General features: G+C 45.1%; 1 protein-coding gene across 1 annotated transcript; it reads left to right on the forward strand.

Annotated features, from left to right (window-relative positions):
- Positions 1 to 5,695: 5,695 nt before the first annotated feature.
- On the forward strand, positions 5,696 to 25,869 carry SEC22C (SEC22 homolog C, vesicle trafficking protein). The gene is made up of 8 exons (XM_071560438.1): positions 5,696 to 5,775; positions 10,856 to 10,939; positions 12,166 to 12,372; positions 13,983 to 14,146; positions 17,734 to 17,916; positions 22,491 to 22,609; positions 23,173 to 23,238; positions 24,472 to 25,869. Exons 3-8 carry the CDS (start codon positions 12,194 to 12,196, stop codon positions 24,670 to 24,672), a joined length of 912 nt encoding a protein of 303 aa, XP_071416539.1. The 5' UTR covers positions 5,696 to 5,775; positions 10,856 to 10,939; positions 12,166 to 12,193; the 3' UTR covers positions 24,673 to 25,869.

The following is a 25,869-nucleotide window of genomic DNA, read 5'->3' on the forward strand; positions in this document are numbered from 1 at the left end:
AGACCAGCACTACTCTGGCAATGTTGAGCTCAGCCAGGGTCTTTCACTGATGTGTTGGTGACACCAAATGTTCTAAGACATGTCTCATGACAGCCCATTGCCTGCTGACAGTGTGGGGGAGAAGTGTGGCTGCTGCAGAAGAAACATTGGCTACAGACCAGGGCCTTGAGCCACCTGGCCTTGCCAGCCACTATCAGGGGTGCTATGATCCACTATAAAACCATGGAATCCTTTAGGTTGGAAAACACCTCTGAGCTCATCGAGTCCAACTGTTATCCCAGCACTGCCCTGTTCCCTACTAAGCCACAGCCCCAGGTGCCACATCCTCTGGAACACTTCAGGGATTGTGACTCCATTGCTTCTCTGGGCAGCCTATTCCAATGCCTGATCACCCCTTTGGTGAGGAAATATTTTCCTAATATCCAAATCAACCTTCCCTGGTGCAACTCAAGGACATTTCCTCTGATCCTGTTACTTGTTACCTGGAGAAGAGACCAATCCCTACCTGGCTACAACCTATTGTGGGTAAGACATCAAATCTCCACTCAGAAAATTACTTGTATCTCCTCCAACATGTTTTCACTGAGGCTGAGATTCCTGGACAGATATAACTTTCAGCATGCTGAGGAGATGAGCTCAGTTGGTTAAAACTTGGTTGTAATGATGCCAAGGTTCAATCCCTCATGTGGGTCATTGATTAAGAGTTGGACTCGATGATCCTTGTGGGTCCCTTCCAACTCAGAACAATCTGTGATTCTGATATTTTATTCTTACACCCCTTCCTCATTTTGCTAATGCTTTGTATTCACTGTTTGCATATCTAAGATCATGGAATCTCAGATGGTTTGGGTTGGGAGGGATCTTAAAGACCATCTCATTCCCACCCCTGCCATGGACAGGGACACCTTCCACCAGCCCAGGTTGCTCCAAGCCCCGTCCAACCTGGCCTTGGACACTCCCAGGGATGGGGCAGCCACAGCTTCACTGGGCAAGCTGTGCCAGGGCCTCACCTCCCTCCCAGGGGAGAATTCCTTCTCAATATCCCATCTAACCCTGCCCTCAGATATACAGCAGTGGTTTAACTCCACTGTTCAGACACACACAAGGTGCATCCACGTACCATAAAGTGTTTTTGAAATGCATAGAGACTGTCAGAGCCTCCTCCTTCAGATTAGGGTGTACCTTTCCTTTCAAGCAGAGCTGTGTGCTGTCAGCTGGATAATTCACAATTATTTACCTTGGAACCAACAGAGTGGCTTCTAAACCCAGGATCTGTGTCCAGCCCTCCTGCTCACTCAGGAATATTGGGGAAGACATTTGAGTTCTGACAAGCTGTTCTATCTACTTTAACACAACCATCAAATGCCACCTTGTATTTATCCAGAAAGCTGTCACAGGTTTTTTGCACATCAGTGCATTTTCTTCTAGTTTAATTTAAACTTTTTAGGGCAAGTTTCAGTATTTGCAATACTGTTCTTTCCTAGTCATGGCTGGGACCATTAAATCCTCAGGAAATCCCAAAGGCAAGCAATCTGATGAAGCTGCCCTTTGTCTCATGGTTGGCATGATAATTCAAACAGAAGGTCAGCCAAAAATTCATGTTTTCCTGACTGCCATGGGGGAACTGAGTGGGTGAGTACCCTGCCTCTCTCTTACCCCCCTGCCATGGCAATAAGGAGTGAATTTGCATTTAATACAAATAAAAACCTCATTCAGTGAAGTAACTGCATGTTATTTCCACAGCAAAGCATTGCTGGCTGGAACTTCCACAGCTTCCCAAGGATTCAGGGACTGCTGCAGGAGTTTGTACAATCCCCTTGGCTGGGCTGCCTGAGCCTGCACTGCCCCACTCTAAAGAACCTTGAGGAAGAGAACCTTAAAATATATTCAAACTTTAAAATATATTTCATTTAACTGCTTTGTCACCTCTTATCCATGTGCCTTGGCATTCATTCCATCCCCTGGCATTCAGGATCAGTGAAGTGGCCTGGCAATTTCAGACTGCTGCTGCAATTTCAGACTGTGCCCTGTTTGGTTGGTTTGGGGTTTTCTGTTGGTTTGTTTGCTTGTATTGATTGACAGAGAGAGATTCTTCCAACATTCCAGCATTCAGTGGTCCATGATTTTTTTTTCTATTGCCCCAAACAATCCATCTATGCTTTACTTTACAGGTTTTACTTTGACATAAGGATTTTCTGCTTCAAAGTGGAAGCAAAGTCTGGCTTCAAATTCCCCGGCAAAGCTTCTCATATGGGATACAGATCATCTCAGCTTATCTGGCTCAAGCCTGTCTGCACGTAACCTTGTTTTCTTTGGAACTTCAGGGTTGTTGCTCTGTGCTTCATTGCTCACTTCTCACAGCTGGGCTTGTGGCAAGAGAAAAATCAGCTTTTTGTGCCTCTTCAGCACCACTGGGCAGATCATTGCTGATGCAGATGGAAACATTTTTTTCCTTATAATTGTTTGGATTCAGCCTGGAAGGGTCCAAGATGGGGCTTGGAGCAACCTGGGCTAGTGGAAGGTGTCCCTGCCCATGGCAGGGCGTTGGAATGGGAAGAGCTTTAAGGCTCAGTTGGTTAAAACTTGGTTGTAATAATGCCAAGGTCATGGGTTCAATCCCCTGTGTGGGCCATTGACTTAAGAGTTGGACTCGAGGATCCTGTGGGTCCCTTCCAACTCAGAATAGTCTGTGATTCTGTCCTTCCAACCCAAACCATTCTGTGATTTTACAACACACATGGGAGTAGAGATGCAGCAACTGCTCAGTAGTCCACTGTATTGTGGACTTGCTTGGTCACCAGATTCCTAAGAAAGGTCTAAAAACTGGAGGAAAAAACCTACCAAGCCACGCACAAATTTCTTTTGGGGTGATAGCAAAGAGAGAGCTGTTCCCTTTACAGGCAGAGTGAATGAGATCAAAATACACCAAACACCACCCCACGTGGCTGCTGGAGCAGGGCCAGAGAAGAGCAACGAGGCTGGAGAAGGGAGTGGAGCACAAGTGCTGTGGGGAGAGGCTGAGGGAGCTGGGGGTGTTCAGCCTGGAGAAGAGGAGGCTCAGAGGTGACCTCAGCACTGTCTGGAACTGCCTGAAGGGAAGTTGTGGCCAGGCGGGGGTTGGTCTCTTCTCCCAGGCACTCAGCAATAGGACAAGGGGGCACGATGGGCTCAAGCTCTGCCAGGGGAAATTGAAGTTGGAGATCAGAAAAAACTTCTTTGCAGAGAGAGTGCTCAGGCATTGGAATGGGCTGCCCAGAGAGGGGGTGGATTCCCCATCCCTGGAGGTTTTTAAAGTGAGATTGGCTGTGGCACTGAGTGCCATGATCTGGTAAAGGGACTGGAGTTGGACCAAGGGTTGGACTTGATGATCTCGGAGGTCTTTACCAACCCAATTCATTCTATGATTCTGTAAGAAGTGTTTGAAATGAAGCTCATCTACTGCTGGTACCTGATATCCCCAAACTATCCTTTTCCTCTACATTGACAGCAGGAAGAATTCAAACCCTCAGGAGGGGTGGAATCAGGTTGGGAAAGAAGCCAGACTGGCAGCAATGGGGTGTTTTCCTGAGCAGTGGAAGCTGTTGGAGCAGCAGAACATTGGGGGTTACTCACTGCACGTGGTATTGGGCAGGGGTGCTGTTGCTTAGGGAGCAACTCCACTACACTCCTATAATGTAGAATTTGTGGAATTCAGAGCTCTCAGGTTCAGTAATGATTTATTGTGTATTCTTTTTGTTCTGCTGGTTTTTTCAGATGAATTTCTTGGGACAAGATTGATGTGCTACTGCCTCAACACCCACGAGGAGAATCAGAATTGCATCAGAGAGTGGTTTGGGTTGGAAGATCATTGAAGATCACTCAGTTTTACCCAGTGGAAGGCAGACACACCTTCCACTAGCCCAGGTTGCTCCATGCCCTGTCCAATCTGTCCTTGGAGACTTCCAGGGCTGGGGCAGCCACAGCTTCTCTGGGCAAGCTGTGCCAGGGCCTGCTCACCCTCACAGGGAACAGTTTCTTCCTGACATCTAAACTAAATCTCTACTCTTTTAATTTCAAACGATTCCCCCTTGTCCTATCACCATCTGACCATGTAAAAAGTTGCTCTACCACTTTATAACCCCTTTTAAGCACTTGAAGGCTGCTGTGAGGTTTCCCCTGAGCTGCCTCTTCTCCAGGCATCCCATCATGGGATCAGGAACCACCACAAGGCTCAGGTATCAGTGCCAGATGTGGAGCCTCCTGACTTTTTTCTATGTCTGGCACCCCTAGAAGGAAGGAAGGAAGATGATAAATATGCTTTGTATCCCAGTTCATCTTCTGCCGAAGTTCTTTATAAAAAATAAAAAACCATCTACCACCTGGGATGTGCAGTCTGTCCTTGAAGCACAGGCACAAGCTCCAGAGCTTGGTTTTGTTTCACCCTTTTCCATCCCCAAACTCCATCCTCATTCCTGACCCCCATCCCCATTCCCAAACCCCATCCCCATACCCCATTCTCATTCCTGACCCCCATCCCCATTCCCAAACCCCATCTCCATACCCCATTCTCATTCCTGACCCCCATCCCCATTCCTAAACCCCGTCCCCACACCCCATCCTCATTCCTGACCTCGATCCCCATTTCCAAACCCCATCCCCATACTCCATTCTCATTCCTGACCCCCATCCCCATTCCCAAACCCCATCTCCATACCCCATTCTCATTCCTGACCCCCATCCCCATTCCTAAACCCCGTCCCCACACCCCATCCTCATTCCTGACCTCGATCCCCATTTCCAAACCCCATCCCCATACCCCATTCTCATTCCTGACCCCCATCCCCATTCCCAAACCCCATCCCCACACCTCATCCTCATTCCTGAACCCCATCCTCATTCCCGAACCCCATCCCCATCCCTGCACTCCATCCCCATCCCCACATGCCATCCCCATTCCCCCACCCCATCTCCATTCCTGTACCTAATCCCCATTCTGCATCCCATCCCATTCCCATCCCCATCCCTATTCCCACACCCCATCCCCATTTCCACACCCCATCCCCATTTCCTCATCCCATCCCATCCCCATTCCCGCATCCTATCCCCATCCCCATTCCCGCACCCCATCCCCATCCCCATCCCATCCCCATCCCCATCCCCATCCCATCCCCATCCCCATCCCCATCCCCATGCCCATCCCCATCCCCATCCCATCCCATCCCCATCCCCATCCCCATCCCATCCCATCCCATCCCATCCCATCCCATCCCATCCCATCCTATCCCATCCCCATCCCATCCCATCCCATCCCCATCCCATTCCATCCTATCCCTCCTATCCCATCCCATCCCCATCCCCATCCCATCCCCATCCCCATCCCCATCCCCATCCCCATCCCCATCCCCATCCCCATCCCATCCCCATCCCCATCCCCATCCCCATCCCCATCCCCATTCCCATCCCCATTCCATCCCATCCCATCCCATCCCATCCCCATCCCATCCCATCCCATCCCATCCCATCCCATCCCATCCCCATCCCATCCCATCCCATCCCATCCCATCCCATCCCATCCCATCCCATCCCATCCCATCCCATCCCCATCCCCATCCCATCCCATCCCCATCCCCATCCCATTCCCATCCCCGCTCCCGCTGCCGCCGCCTGTCCCTCCCGCCGCCGTCCCGGCTGTCCCCGCGCGGCCGCTCCGCGCTCTCGGCTCTCTCCATGGCGGAAGCGGGCGGGGCCGGCGGCAGGGCCGGGGCCGGGGCCCGAGGCCGGGGCCGGGTAGGGAAGGTAAGCGCAGAGGGTCTTGGGGGGTACACGGGGGATACGAACCCTCTTCCTCCTCCTCCTCCTCCGTCCCTGCGGGCGCTGGAGGGAGCGGGAGGAGTGCCCGGGGTGCCCCGGGGCTGTGCGGGGGCTGTGCGGGCAGCGAGGGCAGCGCAGCGGGCAGCGGGTTCGGGGGATTGAGGATGGGGCTGAACAGGGACGTGCGTGGTGGGATCCTGGTGTGTGCACTGATGCTGGATTGGGGTTCCCTGGAGCGAGGGAAGGGAAGGCCCCCAGGGCTGAGCTGGGGGATAGGAGACGGATTTGGGGGGTCCTGTGGCAGGGAGGTGAAGTTTGGGGGCTGTGGGGGGCGATGGGGAAGCAGGGGATGTGTGTGTTGGGATTGGGGTCCTGTGATTGGGATGGAGGATTTGGGGATGCGTTGGAGTGCTTGGGAGTAAAGGAGGAGGACTTGGGACTCTGAGAGGGGCTTGGGTTGGGCTGGGGATGGTTTGGGGTGAGCTGGGATAAGGTGAGGGTTTGGGACCTCTGGGATTTGGGGGCTTTGGGTGCTCGAGGGGTGTATGGGGGGCGACTGTCAGTGCAAAGGCAAAATCACCCTTTGTGATTGTTCGTGTGTTTGTGTTTGTTTCCAAGGTGTCTGGGTTTGTGTGTGTTTGCTATCAAGGCATCTGAGTTTGTGTTTGTTTGTTTTCAAGGTGTCTATGTTTATTGAACAGTGGAGGAAAGGAGGCTTGGGGGGATTTTAGGATGCTTAAGGTGGGGGAGAAGAGGAGTGAGTAGAGTGTAATTATAATAATGTGAGTGGAGCAGGATGGATGTGGGAAGGGTCCTTGGTTGTATGGGCTGGTGAGGATACAGGGATGAGCTGGGGGTTTTTGGGAGGGTTCAGGTGGGTGGATATGGATTTGGGAACAGGGAAGGTGGGTGGTGAGGGTACAGGGATGAGCTGGGGGCCTTTGGGAGTGTTCAGGTTTGTGTGTGTGTATTTGGAAACAGGGAAGGTGGCTGGTGAAGGTATGGGGTTGAGCTGATGGGCTTTGGGAGGGTTCAGGTGGGTAGGTATGGATTTGGGAACAAGGAACGTGGCTGGTAAGGATCAGGGATGAGCTGGGGGGCTTTGGGAGGGTTCAGGTGGGTGGGTGTGTTATTTGGGAGCAGGGAAGGTGGCTGGTGAAGGTACAGGGATGAGCTGATGGTCATTGGGAGGGTTCAAGTGGGTAGGTATGGATTTGGGAACAGGGAAGGTGGCTGGTAAGGATCAGGGATGAGCTAGGGGGCTTTGGGAGGGTTCAGGTGGGTGAGTGTGTATTTGGGAGCAGGGAAGGTGGATGGTAAGGGTACAGGGATGAGCTGGGGGGCTTTGGGAGAGTTCAGGTGGGTGGGTGTGTATTTGGGAACAGGGAAGGTGGCTGGTGTTCCTGAGAGATTAAAGCAGAGGCAGAGCTTCAGAGCCTCACAGACTTGTCACAGTGTGCTTTGGGCAAAGGTTTGGAGGTCTGTGCACAGGGACAGTAGGATTGATGGAATGTTGGGGTTTGAGGTTTGTGTAATGTGCTTTATTCCTGATAATTTATAGGAACGTGTAGACAGGAGATTTGTGATGGTAAAGGTTCTCTCCTTGCTTCCCTTTGGGGATAAAAATAAAGCCTGTAGGATTTATAGGAGCCTGTAAGCTCTGGATGTGAACAAATCCTGTTTTAAAATTTGAGATAACATCCTGCTTTCAGACTGCTCTGCTTCACTGCTCAGTCTGGAGAGAGGCTCCTGTTGCTCTGCAGGTCTGTGGTGCAGCTGGTCAGCACTGCTGGGGGATGGAGGGGGAGCAGCTGGGAAAAGGAGCACATGGATACAGGAGCACATGGATACAGAAGCTCCTGCAATCTCAGAAGATGAGAAATTTAACAGTGATTTGGATTTGCTTGTTTAAATTCCTGAGAAGAGGGTAAAATCCACAGAGAAGTAGTAACTTTCCATCATTAACCAGATCCCAGTTGTTTCCTTTTCCTTGAACTGAAATCAACACTTGAGCTGCAGATCTGTCAAATGTTTAGTGTTTGATTGAGCCAACCTGAATCTCTGTCCTGTTCCAACATCCCACCTGTAGCTGTCCATGATTCCCTCTGGAGGTTCCCTGCTTGAGGAAAGATGCTTTAGTGCAATAGTTATGGTCATGTCCAAAAAACTTCAGGACCATGGTAACATCCACTAAAGGTTTCTGCTCTTCCTCCACCAGGAAGATCAAAACTGGGAACAGCAGTTGGATGTTGTTGGATTTGAAGCTGGACAGCTCTAGAAAGAAGGGAAATGTGGCTCTAAACAGGGAGAGAAGTCAAATACTTGAGAGAAATCCTGGTAACAAGACATGTCTTGTTAGTGTTGTGCCATTCTTAGAAGGAAATTTCTGCTTTGATGGTTACACAGAATAATTTCTGAGAGAACCGTATTTTTAACATAATTCCCCTCATGAACTAAGCACTGGTTTGCATTTGCTCTCACAGCCCTTTGAGCAGATTGTTCCCAAAGTACAGGCAATAAAGCAGGAGTTGGTGGAGCATGTGGAGAAGTGTGGCCCTGGAGAGCTGGGCCTAATCTTCTTACCCAGGGGAAGTTGTGTAACAGTGTAGTAAAGTGCAAGGGGTCTGATTAAGGCTGCCTTGATAATCCCTGGGCAGACACTGGAGAGAGTTGTCTGCTGCTTCAGGAAGTGAGGGAAGGAGGAATTGTGCTTCAGGTAACTTAGGAACCTACTGTGGGAATTCACTAAAGAATTGTTTGTTCTAACAGTGGTAAAGTTGTGCTGTTTGAGTCTTGGACTAAATAGTTTTATTGTGGTGTTGGATGAACAGGTGCTTCAGATAGTGAAAAAAGCCACTTTGTTTGCTTTAGTCATAAATTACCACTTGTTCTTCTGGAACAATTGTTTAAAATACACCTCAGGGTGTATTTTAAATGCACCTCTGGCTGCCTTGTGCCAGTGGAATAGATGGTCTGCTCTTGGTGTGATGTTGTTAATTGTGAGTACAACAAGGTTTGATATCTGTCCAATCCAGAGACATGAGGACTTTGTCCAGGTTCAGGGCCCAAGGTCCAGGACCTGCCACGTACAGATCAGCAGATCTTTGGGCTGCTGATGCTGAGCAAACAGCAGGAGCCTGGAGAAGGAAAGGGCAGTGGATGTGAACCAGGAACAGCATCGAGTCACCACAGGATTCCTGCACACCTTGACCAGTCAGTGAGTCGTGACAGTTTGTCACGGGTGACGTGGCAGAGGTGGCTTTGCAAGTGGTTAAAATTCCAAGGGAGGGGACATTATAACTGTCACTTGCCAAACTAGCACGGAATCAAAGCACAAGCAAGTAACAGGAGGTTTGTGGCCACAGAAGAGGAACCCCCAAAGCCTTGGTGGTGGGTGCTTTGTCTGAGGAAGCAGCACAGACTGATTTCTCCAGGGGTCTGTCAGTCAGTCTGGAAGTTTCCTGGTGGGGACCCACCAGACCCTTCACAGGAGATCAGAGCATCCCTCTGATGTGCAGCTGGTGCTCAGTGACAGCCCTGCAGCAGGAAGGTTTGTATGTCTTGGGAAGTTGTACCACTTCAGTGTAACTACAAGTGGTTGTAACTTTAGTTACTATGGGTTAACTACAGGTGATGTTATCCTTACTGATGAATATGTATGGAATCATAGAATGGATTGGGTTGGAAAAGACCTCCGAGATCATCAAGTCCAACCCTTGATCCAACTCCAGTCCATTTACCAGATCATGGCACTCATATATATATATATATTTTTTTTTATTTTGAAGTCTTCTTATTAGTGGCACAGGGAGCTGAATAATTCCATAGGATAGATAGCTTTTAGAAAATATATTTAATTTCTAAGTTTGGTGCTTTTTTTGTTTTCCTGTCCATCTTTTGACTATTTTGGAGTTATTCTGGAGTTAAACTTCATCAGTCTTACCAACTTTCCAGCATTAAACTGTTCTGAGCAACTGTGCTTAAAATTTGCCTGTGTTAAAGTTAATATGTCTGAGTTAGCAGGTGTAGTTTTTGGTTTTGTTTCATTTTTATGATAATTTTCTGCACTGTTTCATGGCTGATATCACAGCACTTTGAAGATCAATGTGATTTTTCAAACTGACAACAGTCCTGATTATTGTTGAAATTCTGTGTTGACTTGAGGTTTGTGAGCTTAGTTTGATTTTACTGAAATGACAACTGGAGAGGAACTGTGAGAGGGATAGTGGAAAAAAAATAACATCTAATTCTTTAATCTCCTTTTTAAAAGTTCAAAATAACACTTTTCAAGTGATGGCTGATCTTCTGTAGTTTAAATTTACTTTTCCAAGTGAACAAGTTGTGTGCCATTGTGCTTTCTGATCATTCCTCTGATAACTGGAGTTACTTTAAGCTGTCACGTTGGACAGGGGAGTCATTCCCACAAGTTGCATGGAAATGATTCCTGTGGAGCACAAATGAGACCCTTTTAGTGCTGCCTGTGCTAAGAACTCAACCCTAATTAGCCCTCAGAGCAGCTCAGAGAGTTTGTGATGCCTGAACCAGGAGAGGGTTTGCTCTCTGGACTTCTTAGACAAGTCCTGATGAGACACATTTCAAAGATCCTTTGGGCATCCTGAGGAATTGTGTGACAAAGGGCTGGTTAAAACAGTCATTCTCTATCAAAACTTTGATTTCACAGTGTGAATTTTTTTCTTTCTTTTTATTTCCCCCATGCTTTATTTATGTAGTTGGCCTGAAGCCAAGTAAATGCCTCTGTTTTTCTTTATTTTCCCCTTGATTTGTTTGTGGTAATCATTTAAAATCTGCTGGTTTAGAGCTGCTCTTTTACTGGAGTAAATTAAAAAAAGTATGATTGGGACATCATAAATATTTTGCATATAATTTCCTAGTGTCTTTGTGGGTGGAAATTAATATATTGGATAAGAAAGTGAGTTGTTTGTTCCCTCAGGCAAAATACTTTCTAGGACATGTTTACCCACTGCAGGGGCAATTTTATTGTAAATATCCATGTAAATACAGGTCATTAGTTATCTCAAATGTTCATTATTGTTCTCTTTTTCAGAGATTATGTGATCTGCTGAGTTGGTGCTCTGGATCCTCATGGTATGTCTGAAGGACAGATCTCTGCATGCTCTGAATGTACCAGGTAATTCCCAATAATAACTTTCTATGGGAGTTTGTGACCTGTTAAAGGGCAAGAAGACAAGGGAGGGCAACTTTTATTCTATATTTAGTCCTAGGTGAGTCTAAAAAGAGCCTGACAGCCTAAAATTTATCTTTGGATTTGTGTGTCACACTAGAAAATGAGGTGAGTGCCAGACTCCTGCAGCTCTTTGCAACCCCAGTGAAGGTGCAACATGTCCATAAATCCCTGTAAGAACTTTACCCAGCATTTAATCATAGAATCATGGAATGGATTGGGTTGGAAAAGACCTCTGAGTTCATCAAGTCCAACCCTTGGTCCAACTCCAGTCCCTTTACCAGATCATGGCATTCAGTGCCATGGCCAAGCTCAGCTGAAAAACCTCCAGGGATGGGGAATCCACCCCCTCTCTGGGCAGCCCATTCCAATCCCTGAGCACTCTCTCTGCAAAGAATTTGCTTCTGATCTCCAACTTCAATTTCCCCTGGCAGAGCTTGAGCCCATCGTGCCCCCTTGTCCTATTGCTGAGTGCCTGGGAGAAGAGACCAACCCCCAGCTGGCCAGAACTTCCCTTCAGGCAGTTCCACAGTGCTGAGGTCACCTCTGAGCCTCCTCTTCTCCAGGCTAAACACCCCCAGCTCCCTCAGCCTCTCCCCACAGCACTTGTGCTCCAGTCCCTTCTCCAGCCTCGTTGCTCTTCTCAGTTGGGTTGGAAGAGACCTCAGATTATCAAACCCAACCCTTGATCCAACCTCACTGTGATTACCAGCCCAGGGCACTCAGTGCCCTGGGCTGGTAATCACAGTGGGATTGGATCAAGATATGTTGGATTCTCCATCCCTGGAGGTATTTAAGAGGACACTCAGTGCCACATCCAGTCCCTTCTCCAGCCTCGTTGCTCTTCTCTGGCCCCACTCCAGCCCCTCAATCTCTTTCCTCAACTGAGGGGCCCAGAACTGAACACAATTTCTGGTGCTTGAGGTAGAGCAGAAGGAGGGAAAATAGGAATGTTTTTCATGTTGATAATTCTCCTGTTTAATCCCCTTGCCTCACCTTTTAGTCTGAGAGACAAAAACTGAACTCAACCCTGAGCTTTGGGAGCAGTTTGGTTGCCCCTCAGTGGCAGAGGTTTCCAAGAGGGAATAAACTCTTCCCTTGACACATTCCTGCCTGGCATTTGGGATTGGAAGGAATCTCTCATCCCTTAACCCAACGTATTTCATTTTCAGGTTGTCCTCATGAGTGCTCCAGTGGAGAATGTCCCTGATCTTTGCCTGTGTGGTGAGGGTGAGGGATGGACTTCCCCTCTCAGCCTCCACAGATTTCCATTTCAACCAGGACTTTCTGGAATGCAGGAAGAGATTAAAGGCATTATCCTCAGTCCTGGCACAGTATCCAAGTCGAGGCACAGCAAAAGGACATAATTTGAGCATACAGTGAGTCCCTGCTTTTGGTTGGTTTGGGTTTTGGCTTCAACTTCTGAAATAATTATCTTGGGAATTAGTTGAATTTGGGGTGTAATTTGTAGTGTTTGATTCCAATCTGAAATCCCACTGTGGATATCCAGGTAATAAACTCCCAAGTATTTTGAAACCTTATTTCCTAAAATCACAGCAACAAAATTTCTGCTCAGTTTAGACTTATTTTTTTATATATATATATGAGTGTGTTTGTGTGTAAATATATGTATATATGTATATATGTATATATGTATACATGTATAATTATATGTATGTGTGTATATATATATAAATATATATGTTTATATATTTTTATATATTCATTTATATTTATATTTATATATATAATATATTTTTATATATTTATATATTTATATATATTTATATATATTTATATATTTATATATAGTATTTTATATTTATATAAATGGTTTATACAGATACATAAATAGTTATTTTATGATACAGCAACACACAGTCACGTTACATATTCAATACACACATTTGCATTACATTTACATATTTATATTACCTATTTTTATTTTGATATGTATTTTGCTTATTTTCATTTGTTGTAGCAGAGCTTTCTGCTCGAAGGGCAGTGCTTGTTACTGTTACCATTTGGAGTATTATGGATCTCTACTTGCATTCCAGTGCCTTGGAATTACCAAGTTTAGGTGAAGAAAGTTATTAAAGAACTTTAGAAATTTATTTAAACTTGTGTAAAAAAATTATTTTTAGCCTGGGATTGCATTTCTGGTGAGCAAATGTAAAAAAACTTCAAACATGGTAAAAAAGAAATTATGAATATGAAATGAAGCTGGGATGAAATACATGGAGAGAAAATGCAGAGAGAGAGAAATGTTTCAGCAGCCAAACTTTGGTGTTACTCTGAGTTACTTCTGACAAATGGCTGAGCTGCAAAGGGGAGATTTCCCTGGAAAAGTTCCTGGTTTTGAGAAACTTCTACATAAATATGGGAAACTCCAACATCAATATGGGAAAATTCCATGTAATTATGGCTTCAGTGTTAGAGCAACCCATTTTGGAGTAGAATTTTTGCTGTTTCTGATACAAACTCAGAACTCAGCAGTAAGTGTTTGAAACTCTGGCTTTGTGCCAATTGCCAAGTATCTCTTGCTGTTAAAATGAAGTTGTCCTGTTCAAGGTGAGCAAGGAATAAATTTGCTTCCTGGGAACAAGCTGCCCTGGGTTCACTTTTTTTTTTCTTTTGGTTTAATTTGGAAAGCCACTGCATTTTCTTTCAAAATTGGCTTTCTGACCATCTTGTTTCTTATTGATGTGATTTAAAGCCAGCCTGGGACAATAATGCCCTCCATTTGTACTGATGTACCAATTTAATAAAGTCTGTATTGTGATCCTCAGTGTGAGTTGGGAATAAATAATTGCCCAAGGATAAACAGATCTACAAGGGCTGCAGGACCAAAAAAAATATACCTTTTGCAGTCTGCTCCTTCAGCTCAGTCTGTCCATTTTGTTTGGACAGAAAGCACCGTTTAATCCTCATGTTCAGCAGGACTTTTAGCTTTTTATATTGATATTGCTCCTTTTTTCCTTCTTTTTAGCTTCCTTTCCTCTGGGGATGTTGCCTGCATGGCAATCTGTTCCAGCAGCTACTCCACCATCATGGCCTTCTGCTTCCTGGAAGAGCTTCGCTGGGAATTTACTGCTTCCTATGACTCCACAAGCATCAATTTGGCATCCAGACCATATGCTTTTATTGAATTTGGTTTGTAACTTTGTTCTCTAATGGTAAAAATTTGTGTCTGCTGCTTTTATGATGTTAAGCAACAGCTCCTGGCCAAGGGCTGGTGGTGGAAGTGACTCTGGGTGTGCCTTTGGCTGCGTGTGGAGGAGGAGGGGAGATATGGATGGACTGGAGAGATGGGCTGATTGCAATGGGATGGAGTTCAACAAGGCCAAGTGCAGGTCCTGCCCTTTGACCACCCCAACCCCTGCAGCACTCCAGGCTGGGCACTGAGTGGCTGGAGAGCAGCCAGGCAGAGGGACCTGGGGGGACTGAGGGACAGGAAGCTCAACAGGAGCCAAGAGTGTGCCCAGGTGGCCAAGAAGGCCAAGGGGATCCTGGCCTGGATCCAAACTAGCGTGGCCAGCAGGCCCAGGGCAGTGACCCTTCCCCTGGACTCTGCCTTGGGGAGGCCACACCTTGAGTGTTGTGTTCAGTTCTGGGCCCCTCAGTTGAGGAAAGATCTTGAGGGGCTGGAGCAGGGCCAGAGAAGAGCAACGAGGCTGGAGAAGGGACTGGAGCACAAGTGCTGTGGGGAGAGGCTGAGGGAGCTGGGGGTGTTTAGCCTGGAGAAGAGGAGGCTCAGAGGTGACCTCAGCACTGTCTGGAACTGCCTGAAGGGAAGTTCTGGCCAGGTGGGGGTTGGTCTCTTCTCCCAGGCACTCAGCAATAGGACAAGGGGGCACGATGGGCTCAAGCTCTGCCAGGGGAAATTGAAGTTGGAGAGCAGAAAAAACTTCTTTGCAGAGAGAGTGCTCAGGCATTGGAATGGGCTGCCCAGAGAGGGGGTGGATTCCCCATCCCTGGAGGTTTTTCAACTGAGCTTGGCCGTGGCACTGAGTGCCATGATCTGGTAAAGGGACTGGAGTTGGACCAAGGGTTGGACTTGATGATCTTGGAGGTCTTTTCCAACCCTATTGATTCTATGATTCTGTGATCTTAGTGCCCTAAACTGTTGGGTTTTTGGGTGTGCAGTGCCAGGGAGTTCCTCTCCTATGGACAGGATGCTGTGGAGATTAATGAACAAGCATGGAAGAAAAAGAAATGGATGTCTGAGATATTTTCTAACATCATTACAGAATTTGACGAGAACAGGAAAGAAGGGAGACAGAACAGGTTATTATGGGCAGTTTTATTTCTGGTATGACTTGGAGGCTCATCATAACTTCAGAGCCATACCCAGTGATTCTTTTTTAAGCTGATATAAATTGTTTTCTTGCCAAGTAGCAGCTGCTCTACTGAACCTCACACCTTTGAGAGACACAACTCCCTTGCAGGGAGAAACTGTTCTGGGAGAGGACCAAATCCTGCAGGGGGTTTGCACCCTCCTGTCCAGACTTCAGAAATAGTGACTAAAAGATTGAGAAATCCACAAGGAAAACTTTTTATAGAGCCATCTTGGATTTTGGGTGGATTCCCTGCAGGGCATGTTATACCTGTGATGTAATTTTATATTGAGATCCACATTATTATTTTTTTTAACTTGAATAAAAATTAGGGAATTTTTAGCTTGTTTTATTTGCATAAGGGTCTTTTGTTTTAAAGAAAGACCACACATTTTTCATTTTTACTAATATACTTTATTATGTTACTGAGTCTGCCTAATATTGGTGTGTGATTATTTAGTTAATCATCTTCTTTCCTGTGTTTGGATCTGAGATGCATTTGGTATCTGAGATCTTAGCCTGTTGTCTGGTAGTTAAAGATATTTTTTCTTATGTTCTTTTCTTTCCTTCTGTTCTTCTTTTCATCTTCTTCCTCCTCTTCTTCTTTCATTCTTATTTTCCTCTTTTCCTCTTTTTTTTATTTTCCTTTTTCTCTTTTCCTGTTTCCTCTTTTCCTCTTCCTTTTCCTCCTCCTTTTCCTCTTCCTTTTCCTCTTCCTTTTCATCTTCCTTTTCCTCTTCCTTTTCTCTTCCCTTTCCTCTTCCTTTTCTCTTCCCTTTCCTCTTCCTTTTCCTTCTTACCTTTTCCTTTTTCTTCTCCGTTTCTTCTCCTTTTTTCTTCTCTTTGTTCTTCTCCTTTTTCTTCTTAGTTTTCTTCTCCTTTTTCTTCTCTTTGTTCTTCTCCTTTTTCTTCTTAGTTTTCTTCTCCTTTTTCTTCTCCTTTTTCTTCTCCTTTTTCTTCTCCTTTTTCTTCTCCTTTTTCTTCTCCTTTTTCTTCTCCTTTTTCTTCTCCTTCTCCTTCTCCTTCTCCTTCTCCTTCTCCTTCTCCTTCTCCTTCTCCTTCTCCTTCTCCTTCTCCTTCTCCTCCTTCTCCTCTTTTTCTTCTTCTTTCTCTTCTTTTTCTTTTCTTCTTCTGTTCGTCTTCTTCTTTCACTATTCATTATTAATTATTAATTATCATTTATATAATTTATAATTATTCTATATTATGCATACAGAGTGATGTAGATTTTATTGCCTTCTCAACAGGCTGACAAGATAAAATGCAGGGGTTTCACTAAGGAGTCCTTATAGCACTGTGTGTTCCAGCACAACACAACTAGAGCTCCAGCCTTGTTTTATATATATATAAAATAATATATATATATTAGCTATAACAACAGCTTAAGCACAACCTGCTACAGGTATTAAATATGTACCATATCCAGGAGTAGCTGTGGGCAACCTATGCACTATTTGATATGGATTTTACTTACAGGATAGATAGTTCTGGATTTTATTCCCCTAAGCATTTGAAATAGCTTGAATTTGCCAATATCTTTGCACAATTAAGTAGGAAATAACCCCATCCATAGTGAACACTTGGAGGAATTCCCTGCTCAGTCTCAGCACAGCTCCTGTCAAAGCAGCAGCCACATTTGTGGAAAGGGATTTGCTTGCAGGTGGAATTAAATTGGAGGAGTGAGAGAGGAAGCAGAGTGGTCTGGGCATGGATCTGGGGCTTGGGCGTTGATGGAATCACTGTGGAATTGCCTCTGCTGCTCAGAGCTGCTTCAGGGCTCAGATATGGATGGAATTCATTTACCTCTGTGCTGGAAAAATCCTTGACATTGTTAAGACACAGTGAGGAATTGCTTCTCATGGTGGTTCATGGGTAGTTCAAGATATGAGTTGACATCTCCCCTGGGATATGAGAACTTGCTTTCAGTCCCCTGGCAGGCAGGATATGGAGATTTAAAGCATCCAGAAAGGTGCTGACAGAGGGTAGGATTGCACTGGATATCGGGAAGGAATTCCTGCCTGGGAGGGTGGGCAGGCCCTGGCACAGGTTGGGCAGAGAAGCTGTGACTGCCCCATCCCTGGAAGTGTCCAAGGCCAGGCTGGACAGGGCTTGGAGCAACCTGAGCTGGTGGAAGTGGTGAAAGGTGTCCCTGCCCAGGGCAGGGGGTGGGACTGGATGATCTTTAAGGTCCTTCATTTTAGTGTTCTGTGATATAAAATACATAGAACAGGGGTGTTTTTTCCCCTAACCAGCAGTGGAATTATACACCTGAAAATAAGAAATAAAGAAATGAAAAACAACCAAAAAAGAACTTCCTTAATGAAGCTTTGATAATATTAAGGATTAATAATTAAGCAGTTAACTTTGCAGAGCTGACTGCAGCAGGTTTCTCTGTCCTTGCAGATACCATCATTCAGAAGGTGAAATTCCATTTTAACAGTGCCCGTGGCTCCCAAGCCCAGGCCAACTGGGAGAAGGTGGAGGAGGAGCTGCAATTCCAGCCCCCAGTCCAGCTGGAACTGGAGGACACGGAGCTGCTCAATGGGCTGAGCAATGGTGGGCACTCAGGAGTCCATGTGGAGGTTGGTAAGTCATTACTACCCAAGGTGACTGGAGATATCCTCACCCTGATTCTCCAAATGATAGAAAAACACATAACAGGTTCCCTTTGTACTGAGAAATACATATTTTTATCATGTGCATGGACTTTTCTGTCGTAGCAAACAACATATGGAATTGTGCATTACAGCAGGTGTGCATTAGTGCCTTTAAGGACTTGTAAGTGATGCCTTTTTCCAGCCTTAGATCAGCTCCTCTGTGTGGAAAATGCTTCTAACTGGACTTGGTGTTTTCCATGTTAAATCCTCCTGCTTTTCAACTCCTTGTTTGTTCAGATTTCTGTGGCAAAAGAAGCTCAGCTGATTCATTGCCTGTGCAAACTTGTAATGAAAAGTGTGTAATTACAGTCTGGAAGAGTTTTTTAGAACAGCCTTGAGGCAGGAAAAGATGAGAAGAATATGAGCTAAGGGCAAAACTCTTGTTCCCAGGCTGCCCTGAATTGTTCTCCCCTCTTTGCTTTCCCTTTTGACCTTATTCTTTAAAATTTTGTGTATTTAGCTAAAACTCAGGAAGAGAATTTGTGTATCTCTATAAACAACACACAGAGCCTTGACAAGAGACTTTTCTGTAGCAAAACTTGACATTTTACCTGCCTTTGAAGTACCAATCTCTATTATAAAAATCTTTGTGTTTCAGTTGCATAGTCAAAGTCCTGCCTTTCTCCTCCACCCATGAAATCATTTAGGTTGGAAAAATCCTTTTAAGATCATCAAGTCCAACAGGAAACCAAACACTGCCAAGTCCACCACTAAGCCATGCCCTGTTTTAATCCTATTAACATGGTGGTTTAAATGCAGCTGGAGTGCCCTGAGCTTGTATTTCCTCTTTTTTTTGTCATTCTTGGCTTATGAGACACTAATAAAATTAAGTTCCAGTTGCTCAGTCTTATTGTTTGTGATGGATGAGCTGGACTCTAATTTGACACAGGTATTTTAAATTAAAATATAGAAGGGCAGTGGCCAGGAGGAATTAAAAATAGCCTTGAAATGCCTTTATTTGCCAGTCAGGTTTGTGAGTGCTCCTCAGAGCTGTGCTTGAAGGTTAAATCTTTTCATGGTGTGACAGGGTGTAGAAATTCTTTGCATTATTTTCTTTCCTTTTGAACAGCTTCAGTGCCAGTAAATATTTGCAACCTCATCTGTGCCCGCAGATCAGAAATACATTTCAGTTCCCCCATATCCCTAATTGCTTCCCATCTGGCTTTTTATTTCTGGCTCTTCTCTCTGCTCTAACCCAAATACTCTTACAGACTGTTCTGCCTGTATTTTAAGGATCATGTTGATGATCATCTGTTTCCCTCCACTGGAGTTGCCTTTCCTGGCTTGTGTCTCTCTCCTCTCCTCATTCCCTTCCAGCTGAATCCCACTTTGCTGCTCTAAGTTTAGCTGTGTTTGTTCCCATATTAATGTTATTTCTGTTATGGCTCTGCTGTACAAGAGACTCCTTGAAGTGCTGTGGCTGCAGGTGGGCAGAATTTAATTGTGGCTGCATTCCCAAGTGCAGATGGATCAGTCCATGGATAATCAAACATCCCTCTCCTTGCATGGCTGTAGCTGGATCCTGGATCCTTTTGGGCTGTGGGAACTCATTCCCTGGTTCTTCAGTTTGGTGTGGAAAGGGATGGAAAAGCCAGGGCAGTGTTGTCCTTGTTAGTATTTATGGGAACAAGAGCTTTGCATTTTAATTTTACTTTATTTCCATTCTTCCTACTGTTTGTTCCTTCCTTTGTTAACCAAACCCAGCCCAACTCCTGCTGGAAAAACACACTGACCATGAACATGTCCCCAAGTGTTGTGCAAAGCCCCAGCTCATGAGCTGGGCACAGCTGCTGATGCTCTGCAGGACACAGCTCTGTGTGCAGGAAAAATGGGAAGGTTTTCTGGGAAGAGGGAGACTTTTCCCATCAGAACTGGCTCCATGAAGTAGCTCAGCTTGTGCCATTTGTCCACTGAACGTGCTGGGAAATGATGCAGCTCCTCTTGATGAATGTTCTTCATCTTTCACAGGCTCAGAGGGTCCTTTTTAAGGTGTTTTTTGAGGCTGTTTCACATCTCCTGTGTTTTATGTGCTTGTATTTTAATCTCAGCCGTGTGAGTGTCAGTTCATTTCTCATCCTGGAGCTGCTTTGAGTGAGAGACTCATTGGCATCCCCTTGTTCTGTGCCCTCAGGAGGCAGCACAGGGTTGGTGTTGCCTCCAGTGCCATGGGCAGAGGCCTCTGCTTAGAGAGGCTTTTCTGGGCTGAGTTTTAATTCCTTCCTTGTGTCAGGGGGTTTTCACAGAGCTGTTCTGTGCATGTTCAGACCTGCAGGTGCCTTTTGCTTGGCTGCTGCATAACCCACAGTCCCCCCAACGTTTCTGTGTGGATCTTGTGCTCAACGTCTGCTCTTGGAGTTCAATCACTTTGAAACACAGACAGAACTTATTTGTGCTTGTGCAAAATTGTCCTGTCCTGGACTAAGGTTTCTTGTACTCTCCTGTTCCCCTTATTTAAGGCAATAAGCCATTCTGGCATACAATTCTCTTTAAATTATGATTCAATTCATAGAATCACAGAATCATAGAATGGATTGGGTTGGAAAAGACCTCTGAGATCATCAAGTCCAACCCTTGGTCCAACTCCAGTCCCTTTACCAGATCATGGCACTCAGTGCCACGGCCAATCCCAGTTGAAAAACCTCCAGGGATGGGGAATCCACCCCCTCTCTGGGCAAAGAAGGGTAAGAATTTTTCCCTGGCAGGACCCATCTCATTTCTCTGTGCTGTTTCAGTTAATGAATTAAACCTCAGAATGAAAATAGCAGAAATAAAGGCCCACAGCAATTTAAAGCCCAGTTTTCACAGAATCTGAACCCTGAGCAACTGGGTATTTTAATCTCCCCTTGCATCTGTGACAGCAATTCTTTTTATCCTCCTGGAGTAAAAAAATGCAACTTTTACATAATATTCCATTCTGCAGAAGGAATATTTTGAGACCTGCATTGCTTTTCCCTGGGGACTGGGAACTCCTGACATGTGTAGTTTGTAGGATCCTCTTCCATTAATGACACTTGTGCTTGATAATTTTAATTTGCTTGAGAGACATTTTGTGCCTATGAAGTAAATCTTGGAATCTGAGGAAAAGAAAGTCTTTATTAGGAAATTTCTGTGAGAGAGATGCAGCTGTAACATGATTGAATTGATCACAAATAGCAGGAAACTGAATTCTGGGGTCAGTGAATGAACAAAATGCTGTCACAGCTTCTGTCCAGGGCACTGTTTGGGACTTAAATGTCACTGTTAGCAAAAAAAAAAAAAAGCCAAATTGCCTTTGGGTGACAGTTACTCACCATTTTGACTGTAATACACAGTAATGTGACACATATCAAGTGGAATTAAGGCTTTGGAGCTGGAATTGGGGATGTGTGAGTGTGTGCCAGACAAATTAATTACATGGACCCTTAGAAAAGATACTTGTCATCCCTGTGTTCATTTGGCACCAAATTTTTTTACAAAATGTCTCTTGAAGGAGGAGACATGAGTGTTTTCCTCTCTGGTGCTGCAATTTTTAAGCTGTTATGGTGTTTTATCTGTCACTGGAATGAAGCCAGAGTTGATCTCCAACACTCAGGATCTGGATACACCTGGACAGGAGGGAGAAGATCCCGAGAGCTGGGGAGGCTCCTTGAGCTCTCACTCATTCCCTCCCATGTCTTATGGTGCAGGAGAGGATTTGAATTTGGTATCTGAGCTGCAAATGACCCTTTTGTTATTAATCTGACAGTGTCCTACTTGTGGTGATCCAAAGGCAGGGATGAGATGTGGGTGAGTCTCAGGGTGTGGAATCCATCCCTGGGGGAGTGAGGGAAAACCGTAGGTGGGTTTTTGGAGAGCCCTGGATTAGAGGCAGCACATCCTCAAGTTAAATACACACTCACAATAATTGCTTTGACCTTAATTAGGTATGTATCAATTAGATTAGCATAAGGAATGGCGTTTAGGAGTGTGGGTGTGAAGGAGCAGCAGAGAAGGTGAGGAAGGAAGGAGATAATTTGCTACCTGGGAAATGTGTGGAGCCTGAACCCTCAGAGAGAAATCCATAATTAGTGGTTAAGGAAGGGATGAATTGCTGTCTTGCTCTTATGGGTGTCAGGAATCCAAGCCCTTTCCCAGACCTTTGGGTGCTGAAAGGCTTTTCTGCTGAGCTGTGAGGAGGGCTGAGCAGCTGAGCTGCTGGAATAAACACTTGAAAAATCTCTACATGCACCATAATACAAGACATTGATGCCAAATGGGTCAAGAAAAATTCAATTCCTCGTCTGTTTAAAAGGTACTCCAGAGCTCTTGCTGATTTCTGGGTGTCTGAAGAGCTGAACAGTGTAATGCAACAAAAAAAAGTGGGTTTTCTGTGCACAATTAGTCTCCTCTGGAGGAAGCATGAAAGAGTTTGAAAATAGTTAAACCCCACAAAAGCTGATTTGTGTTGTTTTCTGTTAAAAGATTCACAGTAATAATACAAACTTTCACTAATTTCTGGTTTTCTCTCTTTTTTTCCCCCCCAAGCCCCCACTTACAGAATGCAGCCTGTGACCCCCCTGGGGATTCTGTCTCTTGTCCTCAACATCATGTGTGGAGCTTTGAACCTCATCAGAGGAGTTCACCTGGCAGAATATTCCTTTCAGGTATTCCTGATGGCTCCAAAACCTGGGAATGGGGCAGAGGGGGCTGTGGGTACCCAGGGCAAGGGGGGCTGTTCTTAGCACAGCACACAACAAGTGCTTTGTTTCCCCAGGGAATGTGCAGTTGGTTACTCACCTGCTGGACCTGCTGTATTTTGTTGAAAATCACAACATTTTGCATTTTATTCTGTTCTGGGCAGGTTAAAATTTGGTGAAATATTTCCCCTTACCACACAGGCTGGATTTTTTTCCTGTTCTTATATTTCATTTTAGATCCTTTAATTTTTTTTTTAAAAACAAACATGAAACTGTAAACAACTTTTTAAAGCCAAAAGTGTCCTGATTGTTTGCTGACACAGTTTTATTTAGCAGGAACTGTCACATAACCCTCAGTTCTTGGTGTCTTGTTCAGTGACACTGATCTTGGTGTTTAACACTGTTACAGTCAATCAACAGAAACTAAGAGGAGGTACTTGACTATATTTATAGTGTTCTCAAATATCAAGCAGCTCTTGCTAAAACCTGTGCCTGACATAGTTGTTTGTCACTTCTCTTCATCCCAACAGGAGGACCAGGAAGGAATTGGAAACGTGGTAGCTTTTTTTGTACCTTTTCTAGCCTGTGTTTTTCAGGTATGTTGATTGTGAATAAGATTCTTTCTGATTGTTTTGATGTTCTGATCCACAACACCAATTAATGTTCAGCAAAGCAGAGGTTTTTAATATCCAACCTGAGTGATTCCATTGCTGTGGAAGTGGCACAAACACAGCTGAAGGCACAATTTTCCCAAGGATAAATAAATGCTCTCCCAAAGATCCTTCCTTCCCAGAGGGATGGACTCCATGTCTTTGTGTCTGGGCTTTTCTAACATGACCACCTTGAAAGACTGAGCAAATCTTCCCAATTTTATTGAAAATGTTTTAATTCACATTAAAAATTACATTTCATTCTGGTGGCAAACCTCATTTCCTTAGACTTTTCTTTTTCCCTAATGGGTTATTTTTGTATTCAGGAGAGTTTGAATAAGGAAAATACCTGTTAGAAATGGGTTTTTCTTGAAAGGTTCTTTACCCAGAGGTCCACACCATTTGACTTCAGGGCAGGGTGTTGCTGGAAAATATTCAGTTTTTAGCCTGTCATCCCAGGAGACTGCAGCACTTGGGACTGGGAATAACCTGATGCCTACAGTGTGTTCATTGCCCTTGTGCTGTTGCATTTGGGTGATGGTTTGGGGACCACTCTCTGCAGGTTTATATTTATTTATGGTGTTTAAAACTTGCAGGAAGGTTATTTATTGTATGATGATAAAATGTGGTGTCTTTGAGCCTTCTGGTCAGGGCAGAGTTTAAGGTGAATATTAATTCAAGGGGAATATTAATTCAAGGTGAATATTAATTCAAGGGGAATATTAATTTAGATCTCAATACTGGAAGCAAGTGGGTTTTAGGTCTAAATACTGGATGCAAGTGGGTTTTTTCCCAAAGAAAAGCTCTGTCCTGCCTTTTTTCCTGTTAGTACCTGGAGCCAGGGGAGCTCAATAAAGGAATGTTGTGTCTCATCCTTTTGATTTAGGGCAGGCATCTTCCCGAAAAGCCTGTGCCTAAATTGCAGTCATCTCTGCCTGTGGCATCAGCACAGTTGGAAACTGTGCCCTGAAGTGAGAAAGGCTGAGCTGTTCGTGCCTGAGTTAAAAAAGGGACTCTCCTGTCAGCACTTGGAGCTTTCAGTTTGCTCCTGGAAGAGTTGCTGCTCCTCACACATGCTCAGCAAGTGGGTCCCACCTGTGCCAAGCAGCAATTCCCACTGTATCCCTGGCTTTGTGTGGGTAGCTCAGCACCAACTGTGCCTCTCTGCTCCCTTTGCAGTGTTACCTGTACCTCTTCTACAGCTCTGGGAGGAAGGTGAAGACCTTTGTGCTGCTTTTCTGTGTGTGTTTCTGCAACATCCACCTGTATGGATTGAGGAACCTCTGGCAAATCGCCTTCCACGTGGGAGTGGCAGCTCTTTCCTCCTACCAGATCCTGGCAAGGCAACTCCTGGAGAAACAGCCTGACTGTGGTGTATGAAAAACACTTGGGGGTTGCTACTCTCTTTTTATAACTGTTTTTTTATTTTTTTTTGTATTCACCTGGCCAAAAATTGCTTGGGGTGTTTTTAGAGATTTGTGACAGTGGTTGTTGCAAGGAGAGGGTCATTCCAAGCAACTGGAGATAAGCAGGAGGCTGGAATGTTGTCCCAACACAGGGAAGACTGTAGGTGTATTTAACATGGTGGTGGTGCTTGGTACATCTTCTCAGGTGTCAGCCACACATGGAGGTTCTTACCATCACCAGGCTTTTACTCCTTGACCAACACCACCCACAGAACATTTTGCCCTTGGTCTTGGTGGGTTTGGAACAGTTTGGCAGCTCAGTGTCTTGCCCTGCTCCTGAAAGTGTTAAAACTGTGTAGTAAAATGAAGATTCTTGGTAAATACAAGTAAAGGAATTGTTTGCTGCTGTTGGGTGAGTTCCCTGTCAGTGGGAAGAATGGTCAGGGTGAGCTTCAGGGTGGTTTGTCTGGGTTTTTGAAGCACAGGAGGAGGTTGTGGCTCTTCTAAAAACCATAAAGGCTATAAATACATCCTGGCTAAACTCATAGTTAAGTGTGTTAATTGCAGCATAAAATAAACCAAGTGGATGTCAGTGATCTTCCAGCTCAAGTGGCCTTTGTTTCCTTGGATCAGGTCACTTTTAATCCAAGGGCAATTCCCTGTTTGCTGGATCTGTTTGGACAATAAATCCTCCAAACCTGCTCATGCCAGGCCACTGACTCCTTCACCTCTTCAAAAAATACTGTGTAGCTGGTGAATAAAAACCCATTTCCAGGACTAGAAAGCAAGAGCAGGTTCTCTTTGTTCTCTAAAACCCCTTCAGTGAATGGTGTTGAATTTCTGAGATGGGTTTCTGAGTGTGCACTTTGGAATATGGGACTGCAGAGCTGGAATTCTGCACCTCTGATGCTCTGGCTGTGCTGGTGTGTCACATACTGAGGTGCAACTGGGCATTTTAGGACATTTTAGATGAGTAATTTAGACTGTCTTCAAAAACTGCATAGGATTTTGGTGCACCAGGGTTGTAGAGAGTCAAAGTGAGATGTAGAGAACTGTAGGTGTGTTATTGTGGAATTACGGTCCTAAAATTTCCTTTTATTTTCCTTCTTGAGAATTTTTTTCTTTCTGGTCACCCTGTTTCATTCACCAAAGAATTTTTTTTTCCCTTCCC

Source organism: Pithys albifrons, chromosome 7 (assembly GCF_047495875.1).
Source record: "Pithys albifrons albifrons isolate INPA30051 chromosome 7, PitAlb_v1, whole genome shotgun sequence".
NCBI lineage: Eukaryota > Metazoa > Chordata > Aves > Passeriformes > Thamnophilidae > Pithys > Pithys albifrons.

What these genes read in the sequence shown, in the direction of transcription:
- SEC22C (XM_071560438.1), top strand. Translation starts at nt 12,194, where the DNA reads ATGTCCCTGATCTTTGCCTGTGTGGTGAGGGTGAGGGATGGACTTCCC. An exon ending in ATATGCTTTTATTGAATTTG is followed by an intron (nt 14,147 to 17,733) that starts GTTTGTAACTTT and finishes CTGTCCTTGCAG; the next exon opens with ATACCATCATTCAGAAGGTG. An exon ending in TTCTAGCCTGTGTTTTTCAG is followed by an intron (nt 23,239 to 24,471) that starts GTATGTTGATTG and finishes CTCCCTTTGCAG; the next exon opens with TGTTACCTGTACCTCTTCTA.